The 25,134-nt window shown below is 44.8% G+C and overlaps 1 protein-coding gene across 14 annotated transcripts in view; it reads left to right on the top strand.

Moving 5' to 3' along the window:
• Positions 1-25,134, top strand: part of DENND1A (DENN domain containing 1A) — a 271,090-nt gene that overhangs the window by 155,318 nt on the left and 90,638 nt on the right. For all 14 annotated transcript variants that reach the window (XM_028716002.2, XM_077922279.1, XM_028715997.2 and 11 more), the window contains 2 exons: positions 6,978-7,078; positions 16,034-16,079. In XM_028716002.2, the coding sequence (XP_028571835.2) occupies positions 6,978-7,078; positions 16,034-16,079 (147 nt within the window). The remainder of the gene's footprint in view (positions 1-6,977; positions 7,079-16,033; positions 16,080-25,134) is intronic.

Consider the following 25,134-nt stretch of genomic DNA (forward strand, 5'->3'; position numbering starts at 1 on the left):
TCACTTTACTCCTTTTGGTGCCGGCTAAAACACTGTTTACTGGGACGTGGGTGGCGCTGTGGGTTAAACCACAGAGCCTAGGACTTGCCGATCAGAAGGTCGGCGGTTCAAATCCCCGCGACGGGGTGAGCTCCCGTTGCTCGGTCCCTGCTCCTGCCAACCTAGCAATTTGAAAGCACGTCAAAGTGCAAGTAGATAAATAGGTACCACTCTGGCAGGAAGGTAAACGGTGTTTCCATGCGCTGCTCTGGTTCGCCCGAAGCAGCTTAGTCATGCTGGCCACATGGCCCGGAAGCTGTACGCCGGCTCCCTCGGCCAGTAAAGCGAGATGAGCGCCGCAACCCCAGAGTCGGTCACGACTGGACCTAATGGTCAGGGGTCCCTTTACCTTTAAAACACTTTGTTTAGACAAGCCTACCCAGATATGTAGGATGTGAATGTGCGCTAGAATCTATTTTTAGTTGATTGTTGATTTTAATTTTCTTTAAATGTTTAAACAGTTGTTTTTAACCATTTTTACTGATTTTAATTGTTTTGTTCTCTTTGTAAATCACTTTGAGGTTTTGGGGTTTTTTTTTTTACAATAAAGCTGTACATAAATTTAATTAATTAAACTAGATTCTTCATTTAGTAGCACGAGAAGTTGCTTGCAGTTTAAAACTTCTGCATGCTTGGGGAAGAATCACAGTCAGAAGCAGCAGTAGAGAGGAAGCCCCCCCCCCGCCCCCCCGCCATCCAAAATGTTTTGATGCATATATTCAGGGCATCTAATTTCCATAGAGTCGCTTTAAATTCAGATGCACAGCATCTGTACAAGCATGCAGAAGTCTTAAACTGCAAGCAACTTCTCATGCTACTAAATGAAAAATCAGGGGAGGCTGTAAACAGTAACTATGATGTTGTCATGGAGCCAGTTCAGAGGGAGGGGAGGAAGCAATTCCACTTACTTTGAATTGGCTTTGTCATATTTTCACATAGCCAAATAAAAAAGGAATCACAAAACACTTCAGAATGACACCAACACTTCATACCTCCACCCTGAATAGTGGTGTGAAAGGAGTGATGCTGCAACTATCTTGGCTAATGTTTACAGCCCCCCCCCCAAAAAAAAACACCTGTGGTGTGTGATTGTGGTAGTAGAGTTTAATGACCTCCCCGCCCCCCCATTGGCACCTGTAAGGAAGTGCTGCTTTTACCTCCTAAGTTAATAACTGCTGACAGAAGGTGCTGTTGTTGTTGTTGTTGTTGTTTAGTCATTTAGTTGTGTCTGACTCTTTGTGACCCCCTGGACCAGAGCACGCCAGGCACTCCTGTCTTCCACTGACTCCCGCAGTTTGGTCAGACTCATGCTGGTAGCTTCAAGAACACTGTCCCACCATCTCGTCCTCTGTCGTCCCCTTCTCCTTGTGCCCTCCATCTTTCCCAACATCAGGGTCTTTTCCAGGGAGTCTTCTCTTCTCACGAGGTGGCCAAAGTCTTGGAGCTTCAGCTTCAGGATCTGTCCTTCCAGTGAGCACTCAGGGCTGATTTCTCCACCCCCATTGTTCAGCCCGGACACTGAGGTCCAGCGCCGAGGGCCTTCTGGCGGTTCCCTCATTGCAAGAAGTGAGGCTACAGGGAACCAGACAGAGGGCCTTCTCGGTAGTGGCGCCCGCCCTGTGGAACGCCCTCCCATCAGATGTCAAAGAGATAAACAATTACCTGACATTCAGAAGACATCTTAAGGCAGCCCTGTTCAGGGAAGTTTTTAATATGTAACGCTGTACTGTTTTTAACACTTGATTGGGAGCCGCCCAGAGTGGCTGGGGAAACTCAGCCAGATGGGCAGGGTATAAATAATAAATTATTATTATTATTATTTCCTTAAGAATGGATAGCTTTGATCTTCTTGCAGTCCAGAGGACTCTCAAGAGTCTCCTCCAGCACCATAATTCAAAAGCATCCATTCTTCGGCGATCAGCCTTCTTTATGATCCAGCTCTCACTTCCATACATCCCTACTGGGAAAACCATAGCTTTTACTATATGGACCTTTGTTGGCAAGGTGATGTCTCTGCTTTTTAAGATGCTGTCTAGGTTTGTCATTGCTTTTCTCCCAAGAAGCAGGCATCTTTTAATTCCATAACTGCTGTCACCATCTTCAGTGATCATGGAGCCCAAGAAAGTAAAATCTCTCACTGCCTCCATTTCTTCCCCTTCTATTTGCCAGGAGGTGATGGGACCAGTGGCCATGATCTTCAGTTTTTTTGATGTTGAGCTTCAGACCATATTTTGCGCTCTCCTCTTTCACCCTCATTAAGAGGTTCTTTAATTCCTCCTCACTTTCTGCCATCAAGGTTGTGTCATCTGCATATCTGAGGTTGTTGATATTTCTTCCAGCAATCTTAATTCCGGCTTGGGATTCATCCAGTCCAGCCTTTCGCATGATGAATTCTGCATATAAGTTAAATAAGCAGGGAGACAATATACAGCCTTGCCGTACTCCTTTCCCAATTTTTAACCATTCAGTTGTTCCATATCCACTTCTAACTGCAGCTACTTATCCAACATAGAGATTTCTCAGGAGACAGATGGAGTGATCAGGCACTCCCATTTCTTTAATAACTTTCCATAGTTTGCTGTGGTCAACACAGTCAAAGGTTTTTGCGTAAGGTAAAGGTAAAGGACCCCTGACAGTTAAGTCCAGTCACGAACGACTCTGGGGTTGCGGCGCTCATCTCGCTTTACTGGCCAAGGGAGCCGGTGTACAGTTTCCGGGTCATGTGGCCAGCAGGACTAAGCCACTTCTGGCGAACCAGAGCAGCGCGCGAAAACGGCGTTTACCTTCCCACTGGAGTGGTACCTATTTATCTACTTGCACTTTGACTTGCTTTTGAGCTGCTAGGTTGGCAGGAGCAGGGACCGAGCAATGGGAGTTCACCCTGTTGCGGGGATTCAAACCGCTGACCTCTGGTCGGCAAGCCCTAGGCTCTGTGGTTTAGACCACAGCGCCACCCGCATCCCTGGTTTTTCTGTAGTCAAGCTCAAATTCTGTGAGAGTAGCTTGGCTGCTCTTGTGTTTTGCTTCTTCAGCATGTAGTAGAAGTTTTGTGGAAGTGTTGTTTTTGTTGCTATTGTTATCATTTTTATACTGCTTTATATTTTAAAGAAAAATCTCAAAGTGGTTTACAACAAATTAAAACATCAAATAAAACAATCCATAATAAATTAACTTCAAGCTTCAAGAAAAATTCAAGCATCACTCCCTTAACTAATGTGTGTCCTTTTCCTTATCTGAAATGGGGATTTATGACATCTGTTAGTTTTGAGTTAAATTCCAGTATAGCCTTTCACTGAGTTTACCAAGCCCGCTGAAGGAGTTGGTGAATAAATCAACAATAAGCTTTTATTATTCAAATAGATTAATTTTCCGCTATACTAGGAAAGCCAGTATTTATAGTCACAAAGGAGTGTAGGGGAAAGTGGTGAATTAAGGAGTGTATTCAGTGCATGGGGGCCATTAACTGCTTGATCCCCCTTTCTCATTCTTTGCCCCCCCCCACCTCTTCTCCTAGCAGGAGATTTCCATTGCCAGAGTCTCTTGTGCTCAGGTGAAGACCACACCCCTTGTTGTGAACAGGTTTTTCCCCCTGTGTACAATGGCATAAAATAACCCTTGATAGATGCCATTTGCAAATGATGAAAGGCAAGAGTTGGATCTGTATGGGGGGGGGGGATTTAATATTAGCTGTTATTGTAAGCTCTATTTCTTTTGGTGGTGGGCCAGGAAAGAAACAGCAGAACAGAGGAATGACTTAGTGATTTCATCAGGTGAAATTGGGTTGTAGAGTTGTGCAGCACTATTTCTACATGAATCTGCTCCGTATTGTATTTTAGCCAGAGCAAAGCACAAAGTTCTGACTTTCACATTGAGAAGTTTGTATCTCAGTCGCAAAAACCTGCCTAGGGATTACGCTTGGCCTGTGCAGCCTTCCCCTGGGCGTGATTGTGGGGGAAGAAAAGAAAAGGAGGATTAAAAATCCATCTGTTTTTCAAGTAGCAAATGGTGAAATCTATTTTTGTTCTCTTTTTGTGTGGCTGCTTTCCTGCATTAAGGTTCAGAAATGCTTGTCTCCTCCCTAATGCACCCCAGAATCTCTGGCCACCCCCTGATATCCAGCTATGATCTAGCAGTAGAGAAGCACCTGCAGCCAGGATCCAGACTCCTAGCTACTAGCAGAACTGGAATAATGAACAAAATGAGCTGAAGCAAAGGGTTGAAGTGGATATGCAGGGCTTTTTCCCAGCTAGAACTCTCTGGAACTCAGTTCTGGCACCTCTCGGGTGGGTGCCATTGCCATTCTAAGAGAACAAGGGAGGTGTTCATGGTGGGTTCCAGCACCTCTTTTTCTAGAAAAATAACACTCTTTATATGTCGCCTTTTTGGTACTTCTCCCTGGGTATCTTCCATAGGATAACGTAACCCAGTAAACTGCCATCTTGTTTGCTGAAAATGCCTTGGTGGATATAGTAACCTAAATGAAGTTTCTCAACACATGCATCACCGTAAGCCCTTCAAAAGTTGACTGGCCATTAATTGTATTCTGCAGTTAAAAAACAGCAACCACTTTTAAGTGGTTCTAAAGTCCCTAAACTCCCCATTTTCCCAAAACAAACTAAAGAAAAGCCCCACAACACAAAGCAGGTTCTCACAGACCACACTTAAATCACGGAAGGAAAAATCAGGAGCCTTGTCCTCAGCCTTATCCCTGCTAATCCCCTTGGCCCATCACCCAGAGTTCCCCTATGCAGCACAGAGCTTCCAGACAAGGGTATGGCAAGTCAAAGGCCTGAACCACCTCATTTGTTGTTGTTGTTGTTTAGTCGTTTAGTCGTGTCCGACTCTTCGTGACCCCCTGGACCAGAGCACGCCAGGCACCTCTGTCCTCCACTACCTCCCGCAGTTTGGTCAAACTCATGCTGGTAACTTCGAAAACACTATCCAACCATCTTGTCCTCTGTCGTCCCCTTCTCCTTGTGCCCTCCATCTTTCCCAGCATCAGGGTCTTCTCCAGAGAGTCTTCTCTTCTCATGAGGTGGCCAAAGTCTTGGAGCCTCAGCTTCAGGATCTGTCCTTCCAGTGAGCACTCAGGGCTGATTTCCTTCAGAATGGATAGCTTTGATCTTCTTGCAGTCCATCTCAAGAGTCTTCTCCAGCACCATAATTCAAAAGCATCAATTCTTCGGCGATCAGCCTTCTTGATGGTCCAGCTCTCACTTCCATATGCCTGTTGTCTTTGTCCATGGAGTTTTCTTGGCAAGGATACTGGAGTGGCTTGCCGGTTCCTCCTCCAGGTGGATCACGTTTGGTAAAAACTCTCCACTATGACCTGTTCATCTTGTGTGCCCTGATCGGCGTAGCTCATAGCTTCTCTGAGTTCTTCAAGCCCCTTCGCCACGGCAAGGCAGTGATCCATGAAGGGGGCACCACCTCATAGACTTCTGCAAAAATTAAAACCTCATACCGATACAAGAAATGCAAAACAAATGAGTGGACAGCCAGAAACCCTGGCAGACCTGTCACCAGCTATGTGTCTTCTTAAACAACCCAAAAACAATGAACAGGGTGGTCATACAGTGAATACTGAAATCGAAACAAGATGATGTCACCACAGCAACTATCTTTAAACAAACAATAAAGGGAGTTGTTCAGCAACCGCTCGCTCAATCACCTTTCCCAAGAATGGAAGATTTGGGACTGGGCGATAGTTGGCCATACTGGCCGGGTCTAAAGATGGTTTTTTAAGAAGCGGTTTAATGACCGCCTCTTTCAGCAGATCTGGGAATGTTCCCTCACAGAGGGAAGCATTCACCACCCCGCAGAGCCCACCGCCCAGCCCTTCCCGGCTTGCTTTTATTAGCCAGGATGGGCAAGGATCAAGGAGACAGGTGGTTGGTTTCACGCGTCCAAGCAGCCTGTCCACATCCTCGGGGGTAACGGATTGGAATTGATCCCACGCAACTTGACCAGACAGGGCTCTAGCACTCTCCCGCCCCAGCCCTGCTCCCACGGTGGTGTCTAGCTCCTTCCGAATATGAGTGATTTTATCTGCAAAAAAACTTTGCAAAATCGTTGCAGGAGATCTTGGGGTCTGTTAGATTGCAAACCACCTGAAAGAGTCTCATGTATGGTAAACTCCCCCTACTAGAAAAACGAATGAACCGAAACTATCATGGTAACAAACAAACCAGGACCCTGGTGTGGCTTCGTTTTACTACATACACAGGCTAGAAAGACAACGACTGATCCACTCCAACGACATATGAATCAATATGGCTAACTTAACCTAGCGATACCCCTCCCCCCCATCAAAACACCCTGCAGCCAATCAACTGCAACCAACTACACTTTGGGCCCTCTGATCTCTCTCTCCGCCAGCAAAAATAAGATAGCTATCTACCAAGCTCCACTCATATACTCTGCGAAGAATGAAAGTTTACTGTCTCCCCAACCCCCTTCCTTCCTTCCTTCCTTCCTTCCTTCCTTCCTTCCTTCCTTCCTCCCTCCCTTCCTTCCTTCCTCCTCTCTTTCTCTCTTTCTCTCTTTCTCTTTCTCTATTTTTCCCCACCCTCCCCCTTTCTCTTTCCCCCTAAACCCCACATTGTCTACAACAAAAATGTCTCAAATTGGCTGTAATTGACCTGTATGAAAAGTCCTACAATTTGAAACAGAGACACTGAAGGTATGGGAAATCTGTTAATAAAAACATATTCTTGACGATGATGATGTCCATGTCCATAAACTCCTTCTGACAAAGGTCAGCCCATACAGTCAGGTCTTAAACGCTTGACGTGCCTTTTCACCTTCATTGCATTCTGGACAGTGGGCGGTGATGGAGCTGGCAAGAGGATGCGTTGTCTCTGCCTTGGAGATTGTTGGGAATAGTGTTGCCTCTTGTGCATGCATGTGCTGATGTTGCTTTTTTTTTTGCCTTTCAGTTAACCGCCTGCATCCATGGCTCTGCAGCTATGCTTTACCCAATGTTTTGGCAACATGTTTACATTCCTGTCCTTCCTCCACACCTCTTGGACTACTGCGGGTAAGGCTGCACGTGTCTTTTTATTTAAAACTGAACTTCCGTCTTATGAACCTGAACTTCTAAAGATTTCAGTGGTTTGGGGTTTTTTTGTTTGGTTTTTTAACAATGCAGCTGTTCAAATCTGTGTCAAAAACATGTGTGTGTGAATATTAAGTGGCTGATCCAGAGATACAGATTTTTCATGGCCTAATTTAATAGTACAGGACTTGTAACTTGCTGTAACATATGTTCCTATGGAATATTTTCATAAAGGAATTTAATCATATAGAATACTCTCGCTGTCTGCATTTGAGTTGAGAGGAGATCAGCAATATGGTTTTTTCCCTTTATTTTGAGTTCCTCTCCTCAAATTCAGAAGCTGCTTTGCTTTACTAATTCCCACCTGTTCTTATTGTGACTTTCAGATAGTCTTGCACTAAATAAAAATTGGATGTTTGCAGAGTGTGTGGTGAAACCTGCTCCTTTTCATTCCTTGTTTCACCCTAGCATATAGCATCCTCTTTCCACAGTGGCAGTTTGCTCAAATTCTTGGTGTCCATTATCTCAGCCTCCACCCCTCAGGTGCCTCTTGTTCCCTTGCTAACTATAGCCAAGTGACTCCGACTCTGCCTTTGCACATCTCTCAAGTTGCAGTCCTTGGGTGAAGACAGACGTGCCATTTTAAGAACAGGAGATGCAGCTTTTTAACACCTTTGATGCCCTCAAGTCACGGACACATTTTCCCCTCCTGTGTTGAGCTCTCAAGGGGTGATGGGGTGGCTGTTCTTGCATGTTTTCTGTGTGGTATCAGGCTGAATTCAGGAAAACCCCAACACCTCAAGAAAAACCCCTTCACCCATATGAATCTACATGGGTCCTAAAATTGGCATCTGAGGCCTTTCTCTGTGTCTCCCTTCCAATAGATGTCTGGAGGGTGGCGCCAAGGGAGCAGGCCCTCTCTGTGGTAGCCCCTTGCTTATGAAACTCCTGCCCCAGAGGGAAGGTCACCTGCCTTCAGCACTGTCCACTTTTCGGAGTCAGGGGAAGGCGTATTTATTACCACACTAGTTGGTGTTCCTTCTTGCGGTAGGTGAGAGGAGGATACCTTTGTTTTTAAGTGATGATTATGGAGTGCACTCTGCTTTGTTTTTGATGTATAAAGATTCATTTTCAAAACACAAAACTCAGAACAGCGACTCCCTCCCCCCACATATATCACAAAGAACTACCCCCGTACCCACACATCCTTCCTCCTGGAACAGGTGGTCAATTTGTCAAGTCCCGACATAACCTCGTTTATGAGTTTGGTGGATACCAGCCATTGGAATGTTTGTTTGAGAACCTTATAAAGGGATACCAAATTTATACAAAATGTAAGTCACTTGAATCTTCCTTGGCTGTGGGAAGTGGCTGATAAATTTAACAAATTTAAAACTAGTTGAATTTTGCTGCTACCATCATTAGTATTGTGGTGTGTTTGGGGACAGCCACACCAGCTGCTCAGGAAAAGTTGCTGTTTGCTGCTTTGGGCCTCTGAGAGAAAATGACTTGCAGCAAAATATAATTACTTTAGGGGACCCAGCTATTTCTCCCCCTTGATTACAGTATCCTGTTGGCAAAAATATTGGTTAGTTACATACATTTACTCAGCAGAGAATAAATAATGGTTTCTCGCTCCCCTCCCCTCGCCTGCATTAGGCAACATATAAAGCTCCTTGCTTTGGCAGCAACTTAAAATTTACCAATAAACACCTGCCACGTTTTTAAGAATAGCTTTTGAAGTTCAGCTCCCCCCACTCTATTGGCAACATCCCTACAATTTGCCAGCTAGCCTCACGCTGCTCCCATTTCTCTCCATCCTGTTAGCTTTGTGCTGCGCCTTGTTAAATTCCCTCTAAGGAGCGGAGTGGCGGGGGCAGGAATAGCGGGCTTTGCAAAGAGGAGGCCTACAGGTTCTGAAGAGCACCTGATTGACCTGGAGGCTGGCATCCCCCTGAGCCTGGGCACAGACCCACAGGGGTCTTGGAGCGAAAGGGGAAGATGCCTTGTTTCCTTGCTAGATAGGTTTGGTAAAGAACATTTGTTAGCTCATATATAAATTAATGAGAAGAATGCCAACATGGAGCCAGCTAATGGTCCCAGGAAAGTGCACATGAGTGCCTTCTGCACAGGGGCTGGTTCAGATACTTACCGGTGGTGCCAGTCTACGTATAATGGAGAAATTGCATGGCCGCTCCACAGGCAGACAGCATCAGATGTGCGCTATGTGGGCAGTTTGGGTTTTATTGGGGAGTTTTTTGTAAGTTGCCTTGAGCTTTGGAAATGTATAAACATTTCAAATAAAGTATCTGCATTGCCCTATTCTGTCCCCCTAGGCCAAGGTGGGGCAGGGGGAGCAATTCCCCCCATCTGGCACCTGTGAAGAATGCCCACATCTCCCGTTGATTTTGTAGGCATGCTTCCTTGCTTCTCCAACATGCAGAAGCCGTCACCAACAGCTGGAATCTCTGAAACATTCGTGTGATATTTGGGGTGAACGCTCCTAAAGAGTTTCCCCTTGGGGCAATGTTTAGTGTGGAATAACAGTACTAAGTTGCCATTTAAAAATAATTTTATACCACCCTTCAGTTGTGGCAACTCCCACAGCAGAAACGGCATGCAGTGCTGTCTGTGCCATTGGCAGCCAGTGCAGTCAGAGTGAGGCCTCATCGCATGGTGCTCACATCTTGTTTTGGAGACCAGTTAAAAATAAAAAGTAACCGCAAGGAGGAATAATGGGGTGGTTTTGTATTTCATCAGATTGTTGTTGCTTTTAGAGAAAAGGGGCAGGTTGGGAACCCAGCGATGATGATTCAAGCAGAAATTTCACACTGACGAGATATAGAATTCTAAACAAGTTTTAACTTTATAGCTTTAAATAAGCTGTGGCCTCTATCATTAGCCACAAATGCTATGAAATTGGTATCTGGCTGATAATTTTATTATCTGGTTCATGCATTTACTTAAGCAATCTCTCTCTCTCTCTCTCTCTCTCTCTCTCTCTCTCTGTGTGTGTGTGTGTGCGTGTGCGTGTGTGTGTGTGTGCGTGTGCGTGTGTGTGTATATCAGCTCTATGCCTTCTGAGTAAGGAACCAGCAGGGATAACTAGCCTTCTAAGTGAAGTGTGAGCAGCCTGAAACATGTAAATTTCAAGGAGGTTTGTTCCTCTGTGGATTATTTAAATGTTAAGTACATCCCCATGTCAGAGAGACACGGAATGGAATCTAGAAACTATTATCTCCTGGAGGAATGAATCTTCCATTTCACTCTCTGGTGCAGGAAGGGCCAGTTCCCAGTCATTTGCACGGCCAGCGGGTGTTCTTTCTCTGCATAATGGGCTGCCCGCCTGTAATTAACACATGGGGGGAGGCTGTCACTGCCAGCTTTGCCTTGCTGCTTGCTGCTAGGAGTTCTCAGGATGCTGGTGTGTTGCGCACAGGAGCAGCAATGCTGGGCCAGGAGACTAGGTCCACTTTGGCTCCCCACCAAAGCCAGAAGGGGCTAGGAGCAGGCCCAGCATTTTCAGAATGCAGGTGCATGCAAATGGAGCACAGGCGCTGCACCCGACCTGCTGTGGTGGCTCTTCTGTCCCAGGAAGGCTTCTGGGAGCGGCTGAAGTTGGGGCACTGGAATGAATGAGCCAAGTAAGCAAACTGGAAGCATAGCTAGAAAAACCCTGTAATTACCAGGAAGAATCTAATTGCACTTTTGCAGACACAACAACTGATTACCGTAGGCTGATGTGAACTTTAATTAGAGCGATAATAGCACGCTATACTTGTCTGAATAAATCAATTTGTGTGCCATAAATACATTTCCCCCAAAATAGCTTCCATCTATTTTTGAAAATGGTGTGAATGCTGGAAAGGTGCTTTTGGGCACGAAATCACGACCTGCGAGCCTCGTCTTCACTGCTCCCCTCTCCCGCCTCCCCCCTGCCCCGCCTGGGCTTGCAGAGGGAGGGAGGGAGGGGAGGTTTGGATCCCCACAAATTGGATCTTTATTATTTCTTCCTTTGTCTTTGTGTTGGGTTTAGATTGCTAACCTTTAGTTGGTGTTTGGTTGTTTTCTTTGCAGCTGTGACATGAGAAAGAAAAGAGCAAAAACAGAAGCAGATGGTAGAGGAGAAATTTAAGTGATTGAGAGTTTTCCAGCTAGATTTGTGTTGCTTTCACCTGAGATATATATATATATATATAGATATATATATATATATATATATGCATGCTTATAAAAGTTTGCAGAGGCATCGCTGCCCAGTCTCTTATGACCCAAATATAATACAGGAGAGCTTGGGGGGGGGGGTTTCCATTATTTTACCTAGAGCATCTGTGTGTCTTTCGTAGATCATACATGCCGGCAGTTATGTGTCAATTTGCAGAACTGTTCAGGAGATGAGGAGGTGCGTAGTGGAAACCGCACCTGGCAGGTTTTGGTGACACTCTTCCTTTTTAATGACTGGAGCTGGTCTTTTCTTTCCCGAGTGGCTGCAGATTCCCCTTCGCGTCTGTTTTTAAAAATACTTTTTGTCCCAAACAGCAATATTTTCCTTGGTCGCACTTGGGCTTAAAATCTCCCTTAATTTCACCTGCCAGTTTTCCAATTAGTAGCTGCCCACCTCTAGGGTGAGTAGTTAATGCAGCCTCTAGTTAGCCAGAGGAAATGAATTAAACTAATTGTAAAAATGCAGCTGCAATGAATGGGGCAATATGTTGCCATTGAGCCCACAATATCCATATTCATGCTTACTGACTCCTTGGGTTCTTCAGCATTTAATCAGCATTCTCCCGTTACAGCATTCTTGTTGGGAGGTGGCAGGATGCAGATTATTTCTTCATTTCCAAAGGCCCAAGCTGTGTTTTTGCTTACATAACTATGTATATTGCAGAAATAGTGTTTTGCCCCACTCGGCCGGGGTGGGTTTTGGCTGCTGACAAACAGCCTTGTTTTTAATTTGTGCTCATCACCTCTGAGGAGCTCTGGAGCTGGTGAGTGGTAGGAGGCGTGGATGCCCAGTGCCAGCATTGTGCGACTCTTGGCCGAGGTTCTAACGCCACACCAAGCTTCAAGTTTGGATGCTGCAACAACCACATCCTGTGGGTTTCCTCTCCACCATCTCTTCGCCCCATGAAATAAGTGCCATTAGATCATAGATGGCTAAGCTGTGGCCTCTGTAGGTTGGAGGGACTATAGTTCTATTCACCCACAGCTAGTATGGGTAGGGACAGTGGGAGTTTCAGTCTATCAACATCTTCAAGAAGATGTTAGCCACTCTTGCATTGGACTGTTGGGCCATATAGTAAGCAACATAATAAGAGATTTGCCTTCTCAGTTCCCAGTATTCTGTTTCTGAGCCTTATGGAAGTGCCCAAGTAGGGCTTGCAGACTATTGCCTGATCCTGTTGTTGCTGAGCCTCAAAGCACAGAAATTGCAAAAGGCCTTCATAGACTCAGTGCGCCCTATTTATTTATTTAATTTCTATACCGCTTTATATTTTTAAGAAAAATCTCAAAGCGGTTTACAGCGTATGAAATCAATGCAACATAAATAAAACAATCTGAAAGTCAAATATACCGTATACAGTCAAAGTAACGTAATTAAAGGAAAACTAAAGTATTATCTTAAAGATTTCAAAATAAAACATTACAAAGGAGGTAAACTACAGAATACATATCTAACATAAAATTAACAAAAAAAAATCTTAAAACATTTCAAAAGAAAACATTGCTAAGTGAAGTCAAATATAAAATGCACATTTAAAACAGCATAATTAACAAGAGAATAAAATATTATCATAAGCATAACACGGCTGTTTGGCAGGCACAAAAAGAGCGCAAAAGAATCCAATAATTGGGATTTGTTGTCAGGCATAGTGATGCCCCTCTGGTCTCCCAGGAGCCTCTTTTGTGGGGCTGGTGAGTCTGGCTGGGTGGAAAGGGCCTTGCAGGGAGCGGCCTTCACACCCACAGCCGGCGATGTTCCTCCGGCCTCATGAGGAGCCTCTTCAGTAGGGCTGGTGAGTGTGGGCCCCGCCTACACATCCAAATCTCTGGGACTTGTTGCAGGTGGTCATAGCAACATCATCCCTCATGTTGCCCCCCGCCATCCATTTATCAAAAAACAGATGAATTGAAGAGGTTGCACCCCTGTCTTTTGGGGCTGCTGGGTTCCCATCGAGTTAACCTCCTGTGAACATTGCCCTGTTTTAAAGCCACATAGACCTGCTGCCGCCAAAACTTCCTTTGCCAATGAAAATGTTCATAGGTTAAGTATGTGTTGCATGAGAAGCACTTCCTCTTGTCCGGTCAAGAGGGCTGGAGAGGAAAGAGCGTAGCACTGCTTGTGCATTGTTGGGCATTGTCTTTTTCTTCTTTTTGTAGACTGTAGCCTTAGCCTTGGTAACTCTCATATGTAGAACATTCTGAAAAATGCCTCCTTATTCCCAAAACTTAACCAAGGTGCAGGGGCTGGTTTGCTCACATACTACTTCATTTCTCATTATTTGATTACTCACCTCATTGGGTTTCTAAATAGCCTCCACCAGAAACCATGGTGCATGACGTGATAAAAGAGTCCACTTTGTGGTCGCTTTTGACCTTTGGTGGCCGATTGATGCCCACACATCGTCTGCAGTCATCAGTGTGTGGACAGGACATGAGTGTGACAGGCAGACCAGACTTTGGGAGCCTCGTGCTATGCAGGTGGAGACAAGCTTCCCTTTGCGCTTACGTTCTCCTCTTGTCTTTCTCAGCCCCTTTGTGCTTTGCAATATCTTAGATGCTTTTGATTTTGACACTTGTATTAAATATTTTGTGCTCCCTGTTGCATTCCTTGATTAATTGAGGACGACTGACAGATCAATACAAAGCAGTTAATTAAGTTTTACAGATCCGACTCCCCCCCCCTTCTGACAGGCTGTTCTCCTGGACGCCATAGCAGAGGCCCCCTTTTTATGGAATTGTGAACTCTTCCTGCTCTTTTTCATTATCCTTTCCGAGGTTCACGAGATGAGACATTTGCAGCCTTAAGACTTCCTGCCGAGGTTTAGATTTTGTATTCTTGACATTGAAGCTGTCCTGTTACTGAATCTACTTAATTAGGAACACATTTCGGCTCCATGTCTACTTCTGGAACAGAGTTGGCAGCCTAGCCAGCCACTGGCCCAGGGAAGACAGGAGTTTTTTTGTGGCTACACAAATGGTGTACTGCTTTGAGTTTAGGTTGACCTGGTGTAGCTTTAGCCCTGGAACACAGTACATTTCAAAGGCACTATCTAGTTATGATTCTTAAACATTAGACAATGTCAAGCAAAAATATCCTAGGGTGTGAGATTCTTCCCAGTTCCAGGTGTTGGGTGGCTGCCTGTTCGTTTTCCTTAACCTGCACATTTAATGACTCAACATGCACTTTGGGGCATTGTGGGTGAATTTGGGGATTAAAAACTCCAGAGACAACAGCTTCCTTCCTACAGGGCTTTAAAAAACTCTGCTAACAACTTAAAAAAAATTGGGCTGAGAGATGACTAGGCTAAGATTCTATTGCATAATGCCAAGCAAGCCAACTAACCTGTTGGTTGCCAACCCTGCCTAAATGGCCTCTTTCTGAAGGAGCAACCCTACCTTCGCTCTGCTGGAAGGATGCTCTCGTTCTTGCATTTGTGTAGCTCTTTAGCTGGACTGTTTAGCTGGACTGTTCCCTTTTACTGCAACACAAACATGTCTGCAAAGGCCCTGAATGGGAAGCAGAGATGGGGACTTTCCATTTCCACAAGACTTGCACCAGGGATCCTCCTGCCTGGGCTCTGCTCTCAAAGTCTTGTCTTCATGGCGTCCTTTGGAGCACTAGTCACATCTCCTGGCACAGGGGAGAGAAATGTAAAACTGTGCTACTTGTGTAAGGACTTGAGGAATGTAAAAAAAGTGGGGGGTCAGGGAACGGTATAAAAGTCTGCACTTGGATTTTATCTGAATCCCATTTATCTTGTAGCACCATGTCTTGTTACTTAAGTGTTTAGTATTATATTATCTGTGTTTTAGTTGAATGTTTAATATGTCAGCTGATGGTTTCCTCTCTATTTTGAAGGAGGAATTAGCTGGGGAAAGTCTGCCAAAGCCCATCAAAGCAGACAATTCTGCTGCTAAGGGATCAGACCTTGGCATAAGGCAGCTTTGTATGTTTATATGATGCTAAGCCTGGAATAGTACTTTGAGTTTTCAGGTGTGAGCATCTGATTTCTAAGAGAGCTTTGGTTGACATTCTTGCTGATGTCACTTCCTGTAACTTATTTACATCTGTTCTTTAGTTCCTGGGGCCGCTAAGGGCTGTGGGGCCATATTCCTTTTTTATGCAATTGCTGGTGCCTCTCCTAAGCTCTGGGCTTCAGGTGACACAGGAATTAGTATGATGCTGAGCTTTTCTGCTCAGAGCTGCTTCCATTATCTAGGGTGCTTCCAGATAGAGGCGATATATTGCAAAGAGGTAATTCAGATCTGATGTTTCCATATGTGCAGCTGGCACCCAAGAGTTTACACATGCCCGGCAAAAGAGGGTTGTGCTCAGGTGAGGAACGTGGGGCTGTAGCGACAGAGGCTGCCAACTGAAATGTCAGCATACACATGACATACCGAACCTTCCCCCCCCCCCCCCAATGCATTGATGTTCTTCCACACCAGCAGTGACTGGATTTTGGGGTTTATTTTTACTTACTGAATTTTCTACAATTGAAATGTGAATTGGGGGGGGGGGAGAAGACGGGAGAGAGGGGTGGGGGGAGAGAGTACAGTCTTGTATTTTGATAATGACATCATGCAGACAGTGTGACAAACTTGTGTGCATGAACATCACCATTTCGAGTTAGATTCCATGTGACAATAATCCTAATTGGCTTCCTAACTTTTCTCTCTCAGGCTAAACCAGTTGTTTCTATTTTGTTTCAGAGCTCCAATGCCCTACCTCATAGGAATACACCTAAGCCTGGTGGAGGTAAGTTCTTCTGTTCATCCTTTATTTCCTCTAATGGGTTCTTATCTTGACTTGCATGGTTTTATTTTCTTCATTGTTTTCTTTAAAGCACTTTTACCCTGCTCGTTAGTCAGGGGTGGGGAAACTCCATCCCATGGCACTAATTAGGCCTGCCTGACCATAATTGTCAAGCTACGGTCACTTGCCCCATCAGGTGGGGGGGGGTGCAGGTGAAGTTGCAGCTGGGCCATAAAGAGTTTGGCAGGACTGCCAGTCATTTGCTAGACGCCATCAGCAAAGCCATTTGCAAGGCACCTTGAAATCCCAACTACAGTGGTACCTAAGAACAGCCCTGTTTACTAACTATTCAGTTTAAGAATTCTACAAAACCAGAAGTAGTGTCCCGGTTTGCGAACTTTACCTTGATCTAAGAACAGAAGCCGAATGGTGGAAGGCCACCAGTGGTGGGAGACCTCATTAGGGAAAGCGCGCCTCAGTTTAAGAACGGTTTTGGTCTAAGAACAGACTTCCGGAACAGATTAAGTTCGTAAACCGAGGTACCACTGTATTAGCTGATTTCCAGGGTTTGAGACAAAATGCAGCACAGGGCTTTCTGCAAGCCTCGAGGATCAGCTGACTGTTGGGGCTTGAAAAGAGCTCTGTGCAGCTGAAATCCCAACAATCAAATTCCGAATTTGCCTGGTGCAGCCGAGGGGCCTGGGGGAAGCTGTTTGTGCCTCCTCCAGCACTTTGAATGCAAGCTGCTGCCTGTGAAAAGGAAGAAATGCTCCATTTTTACACAGAAAAAGCAGTTTGTATTTAAAGCTGTTTGAATACAAATGCTTTCACCACAGAAGGGAAAATGCTTTGCTTTTAAGACTATTTCCCCCTCTGCATAAGCTGCAAAGAGGCTCCATGAAACCATCTATCAGCTGATAGGCGGTTTAAATGAGTCTCTTTGATGGCACACTTCAAGTGCCAATCAGCTGGTTGGCGCTGAAAGCCGGTGTTCAGAAGTTGCTCTATAAGTGATGGTTACAGTGACCACTTTGGAACTCCTTATGATGTCAGGTGATTGACAGATGGGTGGTTCCACCCACCTATCAGTTGGACCATGTTTGTGGGGGAGCAAGGATCTGGGCCACTGGCAAGGTCCTGTTCCCCATCCCATTCTAGGCCGAAAGCCCCTCAGGGTGGAAATCTGACATTTTATAATTTGAAAAATGCCATGCACATGTGTGGCACTATATAAACGATAACTTTAAAAAATGTTGCCCCTCCACCTACAAACAGATTGTTTTCCTATTTTTATTTACCAACTACCATAGAATTTCAGCAAAAAGTCTGTGAGACATTTAGTTTCTTACTGAACATTAGTCAGAAAACCAAAAACAGTCAGTGAAAGATTCATAGTTATGGAAATAAACAAATAAACTTAATGGATTGATCTGGTTTCCACTTTCCACAGCAGGAAGAAATTTCACAAGTACATCCTTACTTAGAGCCATTAAATTTAAAATGTTTTTCCAAGTTGCTACAATCAAAAATGATGGAACGCCCTCCCACCAGATGTCAAAGGAATAAATAACTGTCTGACGTTTAGAAGACACCTGAAGGCAGCCCTGTTTAGGGAAGTTTTTTAATGACTGGTGTTTTAATGTATTTTTAATCTCCTGTTGGAAGCCCCCCAGAGTGGCTAGGGAAACCCAGCCAGATGGGTGGGGTATAAGTAAATAATCATAATCATAATTACAATTAATTTTGCTGTTCCTTTACATGACATACCTGCTCTTAGTGGACAGTAAGTGCACTGTGACTATATTTTGTTCTGAATTCTGACAACAATGGTAAAATATGTTTACCTTTTAGCTCCATGTACACCTGGCAATCCACTAAGAAATGTGACAGATACTCTAGCACTTGTACAAAGACTCCCTAATATTCTGAGGAACGTTAATACATGGATTGTGCTCCATCTGGGGCAGTTCATTTCACTGAGCTTGTGTAATGGCAACCCTTAGATCTCTCTGTTCCAGGTGCTCAAAATACTGATGGAGCTGAACAGGAATAACCATAATATTTGGATTTAATGCAATTGATTGACAGGAAGAAATATCAGCACGGTTATTTGGAATAAATCATCTTTCAGATATTGCAGTAATACTGTTTTGGTGTTGTCTGGGCTATACAGATAGGGAATTGCAAAACCTAAATTCAGAACTGCAGCAAGGAACTTGTGCTGCCAAAGTAGCATACAACTCTCATCTCGTCCCCCCCTTCTTCTGTTCTTTGCATAGACTAGACCTGAGGCCTACCTCCTTTATGTTTGTTTGTTTGTTTGTTTGTATTAAAATTTGCATCCTTCCTTGTTCGGCAAAATGTCAGCTCGAGACAGCTTACAGTATCTTAACATAAAAAGATGAATTACATTCAAAAAACAAACTAACAGTAGTAAAAATAGAAAAGTAAAGAAGAGAAAATCCAGAACAATATTAACTAAGGAATGCCTGCTGAAATAATAGTTTTTAATTCCTGCTTTAAAACTATCCTTGAATCCACTAACAATTTTAGGATTGCTTGGGATGCGGAAAACATAATCAGAAGGCAATGAGTTGGGAAACAGGGCACCAATGGAATCATTTTCTGGCCCTGACTTTAATGGTGTAGAGTGTTGCTTGAATGCTCTTTCTCTGTCCCACGGGGGTGACTTAAAAGTAAGGAATGTCACGCAGACTCCATAACATGCAACCCTCCCCCTCCCCAACTGTTCTTGCAATTCACAGTATTTATTTGCGATTCTTTCCTTCCCCATTTTCAGTGATGGAAATCACCTTTCCCAAGCCACATTTGTGAGTCTTTACAGATACTTGTAAATAGCATGTAGTCCCCTCACCCACCTCCATGTTTTAGATCAGAGTACTTAGCTGTGTGTAGGACTTGAGCACACTGTGCTAAATGAATGTGTTGCTGTGGTAAATCTAGAGAGCAGCAGCTGCAGTCTCCCATGTTCGGTGTGTGTGCTGATCACTAGGCATCCTGCCCTTCAGTTAGCTTACTGTGAGGTGAAAATCTCTCGCTGTCCAAGTGGTGGATTTCAAAGCAATGTGTCTGCTTAACCTTCTCCAAAGTTTGCTGCTTTAGATGCAGGCTATCGCTAGTGGTTCTCTTGCCCTCTCTCTGCTGAGTTCGAAGAGGCATTCATAGGTGAATTTTACATTTTACAATTTTAAACCAAGCCATGGTTTAAAGCAAATGCATGGGCTCCCGGAGAGGAAATTGTTGCTTGTTTGCTCTTTCTCTGGTCCTGCTGTTGTGCCGCTGAGGGCATCTGAACTGAGGTTTGTGATTTGTCTTGCTCCAGGCAAACAGCGAACTGCAGCCAAGTCTAGACCTATGGCTTACTGTTCAAACTTAGTGGTTTGAACAACACACTAAGCTAGACTATGGCCTTAGGTCACTGTGGCACAGCAGCAGGAGGACCATGAGCCCATACATTCACACTAAACCAAGGTTTGGCTTAGCATTACGTGAGAACTGGTCCATAGTTTCCCAAGCTTCCTTTTGTTTTGTTTTACAAAAGTTCATCAAGTGGTGTCCAACCTGTTTCAGGACTGTTCTTTCATGATAAGAACATGAGCATGGTGGTGTTTCACATGAGCCCTAAAGCTAAATAAATAAATAAAAACGTCTCGTGGGGTGACCAAGATCTATCTTGTTCTCTCTGATTGGCTACCAACAGCAGCCAATCAGATTTCCCCTTAGAAGCTCCCCAGCAAGACAATGTGAAGAGACCCACCCCACCCCCCATCTGGTGATTAGAGAGGGGGGAAGAGAGCACTTCTAAACAAGGAGACTGCATGCCTAGTTGCCATGGTGGGAATGTATTCTCTTTGTGTTCATCTAATATTTTTTTAAACTCCATGTTGTGGCATTGCTTAGGGACAGGCCATAGTTCAGAGAAGAGCATATGCTCTGTCTGGAGACGATCCCAGCTTGGATCCCCAGTATCTCCAGATCAAAAGGATCAGGTGGCAAGTGGCAGAGAAGACACCTCACTACCTAAAATCCTGGAGAGCTTCTGCCAGTCAGACCTGACAGTAGCTGGCCAGATGAACAAATAGTTTGACTTGGCATAAAGCACGTTCCTGGGCTCAGTGGCCATGGCAAATCCCGTGGCCATTTAGGTCAGTGATTTGCGTGAAGCACCGCAATCTTCTCCATTTCCACAACTTTTTTCAAAAGAGTCCTTTTACTTTCACAGAGTGGAACAGTTCCTCTCTCTTCACTCTGCATGGTTGACAATTTTATAAACTATTCTCATAAAAGTTTGGTGTTCCATGTAACTCGTAGTTGAGTTGTTTTGCTTACTGTATTCTGCTTTCTGTGTTTATTGGTAATACTGCTCAGAATCTGAGAACTCTTACTCCAGTCTTCTCCTATTTCCTCCTAAAAGGAGCGTGGAGAGAGTTCCTTGGCTCACTTTTATCTAGACCCTTCGCTGTCTGCCACTATCTATATATCCATCTGTGTTGGAAATATAGGTAGACTTCAGTTTAGTGCTCAGAATCGTTTGGGACCTCTGTAGAAGCAGCAGTTAACCTGCTAATGCAAGTAGACAAGAGTATATTTGAGGGTTAAAATATCAAAACACATCCATAGGTTGTTACATCTAATTTGCTGTGACTGAAAGGCTCTCTGGTGAGATAAAGTAATCTCTGTTTTTAGTCCAAGAGCCTGTTTTTGATTTACAAACCCACTTCCCCCAGAGTGGAATATGTGGAGCTTTGCACAACTCCGTATTTTCCAAGGTTTCTATCATCACCTAGTCAGTCATTCTATATGACTCCCATTTAGCCATCCGTAAAGCAACTTCAAAGGAGAAGGGAAGCTTATAAGCCGCTGCTTATAAGCAAGGTTGAATTCTGTTGCATGAATAATGGAACACCCCTTTACTGCACTAATTGAATTCATATTAGGAAATAATAAGTGTTTAGCACTGATAAATAGCTGGTAGATAACAGAACCGGATCATCTCACACAGAATTATCTGGCTGTAAGTTTTGCTGGCCAAAACTGAACCTTTTTAATGTTCTTTATGTTCAGCAGCCATATTCAATCAAATATTATCTTGCCATTCCTTGAAGGAGCTTGGACCAGCACCCACATGGTCTCTCAAGACCACACCTGTTGAGTTTGAGATACAGAACTTTTTTCAGGTGCCTTTCAGGTTTTCCCTGGGCCAGATGGAGAGGCCGACCTAACAGCATATGCTTTTTAAAATGGACAGAATTAAGCACACATGGTTCTGCATGCATGTCATGTGACATGTCATTTGTCATGTGTGAGTGTTTGTATCTACCACCAGCCCAGACTTGAGAAAACATTTAGACTCAGACTTTTGGCAAGGAAGCTATTGAAGGGCAAGCCACAGAAATGTTCTCCTTCCAGAGGACGCTGTTGACTAGACTTGAAAGATAGGAATGGACTCCAGCTATTTTGGGTTACAAAGCAGCGTCTTGACACTAGCATTTATGCTAGAAATGGACTTCAGAAAGTGTCACCATCTGCAGAAAGTGGCCATAACACATGCTTTGTGTACAGAAGGCCCCAGCATCTGCTCTCTAAGAGGCTTTAACTGAGAACAGCTTTTCTTGGAGACCTTCTGCCAAAAGAGTAAAGGGCGCAGGACTTGTGGACCAAGGTTCTGGCCCTGTTTAAGACAGCTGCATATAACCTGACCTGTGTGCCATATAGCTTCAGATATCCTCATCACAAATGTGCCAGTGGCAGCCCAGCTGAATTTATTGTGGTCTAAAAAAAACAACACAGTGGATGGGAGCAGAAACTCCCTTTTAGGAGAATTTCTGTGCCTTGACGTTGCCTGATGGTTCAGCAGTGGAAGCAGCCCTGAACAGCAGCGTGCACACACCCGACCAATACCTTTTCCACTTTTTTCTGGGGCCTGAGAGAGGTTTGTTGCTCTGTTAGTGAGCAGCAGCTGTCAGCGATAAGTATTTCGGGCATCACCTGTGTAGGATCAGGGAGGTGTCTGTACATCAAGGTTAGCTGACTGGCGGAAGAGGGGGAAGAAGCACAGGAGGGGGTCAGAGGCCACCTGCTGGGCATGGATCAAAGGGTTCAGAGGTCAAAGAGCACTTGGAGCTTAACCATATCTGTCTGTGGAGTGGCTATTTCAGATGGCAAATCTGAGGGCGATTTTTCATTAAGGCCTCTTTAGTGCTCTGTCAGCCCATGGAATAATAAAATGTGATATCCGCTCTTCACCCCACCAGCTCCAGATTGATTGTTGTCTGCCGTGCTGCAATGATTTGCGGGCATCAGAGGTACACCTTCAATAAGCCCCAAACCATGCACTTCACATGGAGGCTAGTGCACTCTTCTTCCTGGTGGTGGTTGTGAACATGAACACTAATCTTTTTTTCCAAGGATGATCATGCACTCACTTGCTGGTGAGCCTGGCACAACTAGGCTAAGGTTACCAGATTTTTTTCCAATAAATCCGGGGACACTTCAATTAATTTAATTAATTGATTGATTGATTGATTAAATACTAACATTCGGGACATTGATGCTGCAGCGATGGCGGTGGCAGCGGGGTGGCTGCCACCTTGACCTCAACCGCCACGTTTCCCCTTCCACCAAGGCTTCTATCTCCTTTCTCCATGAGCCTGGGCAGCCCCTGAGTTGTTGGTTGTTCAGTGGTGGTGGTGGCGGAGAAGGAGGGCTGAGAGTGGCGGCGGCGAGGCTTGGGCAGCGCAATGCCTCCCTTCCCATCAGAGCAGCCCAAATCCCATTCCTACTTGCGTGCAAGCAGGAGGGGGTGGGAATCCCTCAGCTGGGAAGGGAGGCTTCCCATTGCCTAACTGAGAGATCCCCGCCCCCTCCTGCTTGCAAGCAAGCTCTGGTAGGCAGTGTGCAGCCTCACTTCACAGCTTAGTTGCTGGGGTCAGAGAAGGTGGAGGCAGCCCGGAAGCTGCATCTTAGAGCCCCTGCACAACCATCATATGGGGTCTTCTGAGCAGCTCCTGAAGGCAGCCAGAGCTAACTGTTCCAGGCTGTTGAGAGACTGCCGCCACTGCATTTCCCAGGGACATCAGATGAAATCCGGGGACATTCTGGGGATGGAATTTCTCCAGGGACTTATTCACAAATCCGGGGACTGTCCCCGGGAAACGGGGACGTCTGGTAATCCTAAACTAGGCTCATCTCTTCCATTTATTAACAATGTTCTCTTTGCTTTCCCTCGTCAAAGGAGACTTTGAGTTTTCGTTGATAGATTTATCAGCTCAGACTCGTGTTGAGCACTGTGTAGATGGTAGTTTTTGAGATGAGGGCAAGTTTTCATCAGAGGAGCTGAGAATTAGAGGCAGTCTTTGTTTATTATTACTTTTTGCTGTTTTGATTCTCAAACAACTGTAATTGAGCAAAAACAAAACAAAACACAGGTTTGATTCCTGGTGTTATCAAGTCTGGCTGGGAAGGGCTGCTGCCTAAATCTTGGGAATCCATTGGTAATCATTATGGACCAGGGATAGGCAACTCTCAGCCCCTCCAGGTGTTATTGGACTTCAACTTGCATCAGCCCTGGCAGGCACGACTAGTGGTTAGGATGATGGGAGTCGCCTTGCACCACATCTGGAGGGCTCCCTATCCCTAGTGGAGGCAGTACTGGCAGTGCATTCCTTACTCTGGTGTGTTTCTGAATTAGAAAAACCCCTGTGTTTGTCAACAACAGAAGGCGTAGTCCATCTGAAATAGAGCCATTCATTGGGTCTTGGCTGCAGTTCAGTCTGCTACATTCTTCTTCATCATCATCATCATCATCATCATCACCATACTTAATTCTCCAGTTAACTGTAGAAGATTATCCATCTTACCACAGTGGCAGTATAGGTCAATATAGCCACCAGTTTCATTGCCAGGAGTTACCAGTTGCTGTTAGAAAGAACCATATCTGTTGTTATTCTTCTTTATTTGTTTTAACAACAATTGATGCTAAATAGGAATGGAAGCCCTGAGATTTTCGAATAGCAAACCTGAAGATGACTAAGCACTGAGGCAGATATAAGTGGAGCCCATTTTGGGGCTGCTAGCATCATACAAACCAGGATAGCGTAAATCTTATACCTTGACAGTCACGTTTGCTTGTGATGTTGCATGGAATTCTTAGCTGTAGAAAGGAAGAAAGAACAATGCCATTCTCAGTGCTCCATGATGTGATCTGTTAATTCCTAGCACTCTGCAACATGAAGCAATTCCTTTGAGTTTTTGCAAAACCATTACGTTTGTGAAATCTCACAAAAACTTGCCTGCGAAATCAAGGGCTGTGTGGAGCTATGGCTCATGAACACAGCAACACACAGCACCTGCTGATAGTTTACAGGCACAGCATTTCAGACCTGCTGCTGCAGTTTGTTTGGGAAGTTGAGAAGTTTTCACAAGTCCAGGTGCCATTTCTAATTTTTAAATCTGCCTTTGTTTTTCCCCCTTTCTTCCCCTTCAGGAGATACTGCTTAAGTTTGTAAACTCAGTAGTAAGCCACATTTTTATAGGTGACAGGGGAAGAGCAGAAAAGGGAGCTGAGCATGGGCAACCATGGGTGGGAGTGGGATTTTGTGCACCATGAAAAGCAACAGTGCAGAAGGCAGATGGGTCTGACCCATGATCCACCAGGAAGTTTGACTGTGCTAATCCTGTGCTAGCACACAATTCCCATGTTACAACATCTCCAGTTATTACTGGTCTGTTTGCAGGCACAAGCTGAAGTGCTGGTTATAACCTACAAAGCCCTCTATGGCTTAGGCTCAGGCCATCTGAAGGAACGAATTCTCCCATATGAACCATCATGGGCACTGAAAACTTCTGGGGAGGCCCTTCTCTCAGTCCCACCCCCCTCATAGGCACACTTGGTGGGGACACAGGTGGTTGCTCCCAGGATTTGGAAACCCCTTCCTAATGGGGCTAGATGGATTCCCTTCTCCTTGTCCTTCCACTTTTATTCTGGCAGACTTTGGGGAACTGACTGACCTGGGGTATAAATGAAATAAACTATAAC

This window comes from Podarcis muralis, chromosome Z (assembly GCF_964188315.1).
Source record: "Podarcis muralis chromosome Z, rPodMur119.hap1.1, whole genome shotgun sequence".
Lineage (NCBI taxonomy): Eukaryota > Metazoa > Chordata > Lepidosauria > Squamata > Lacertidae > Podarcis > Podarcis muralis.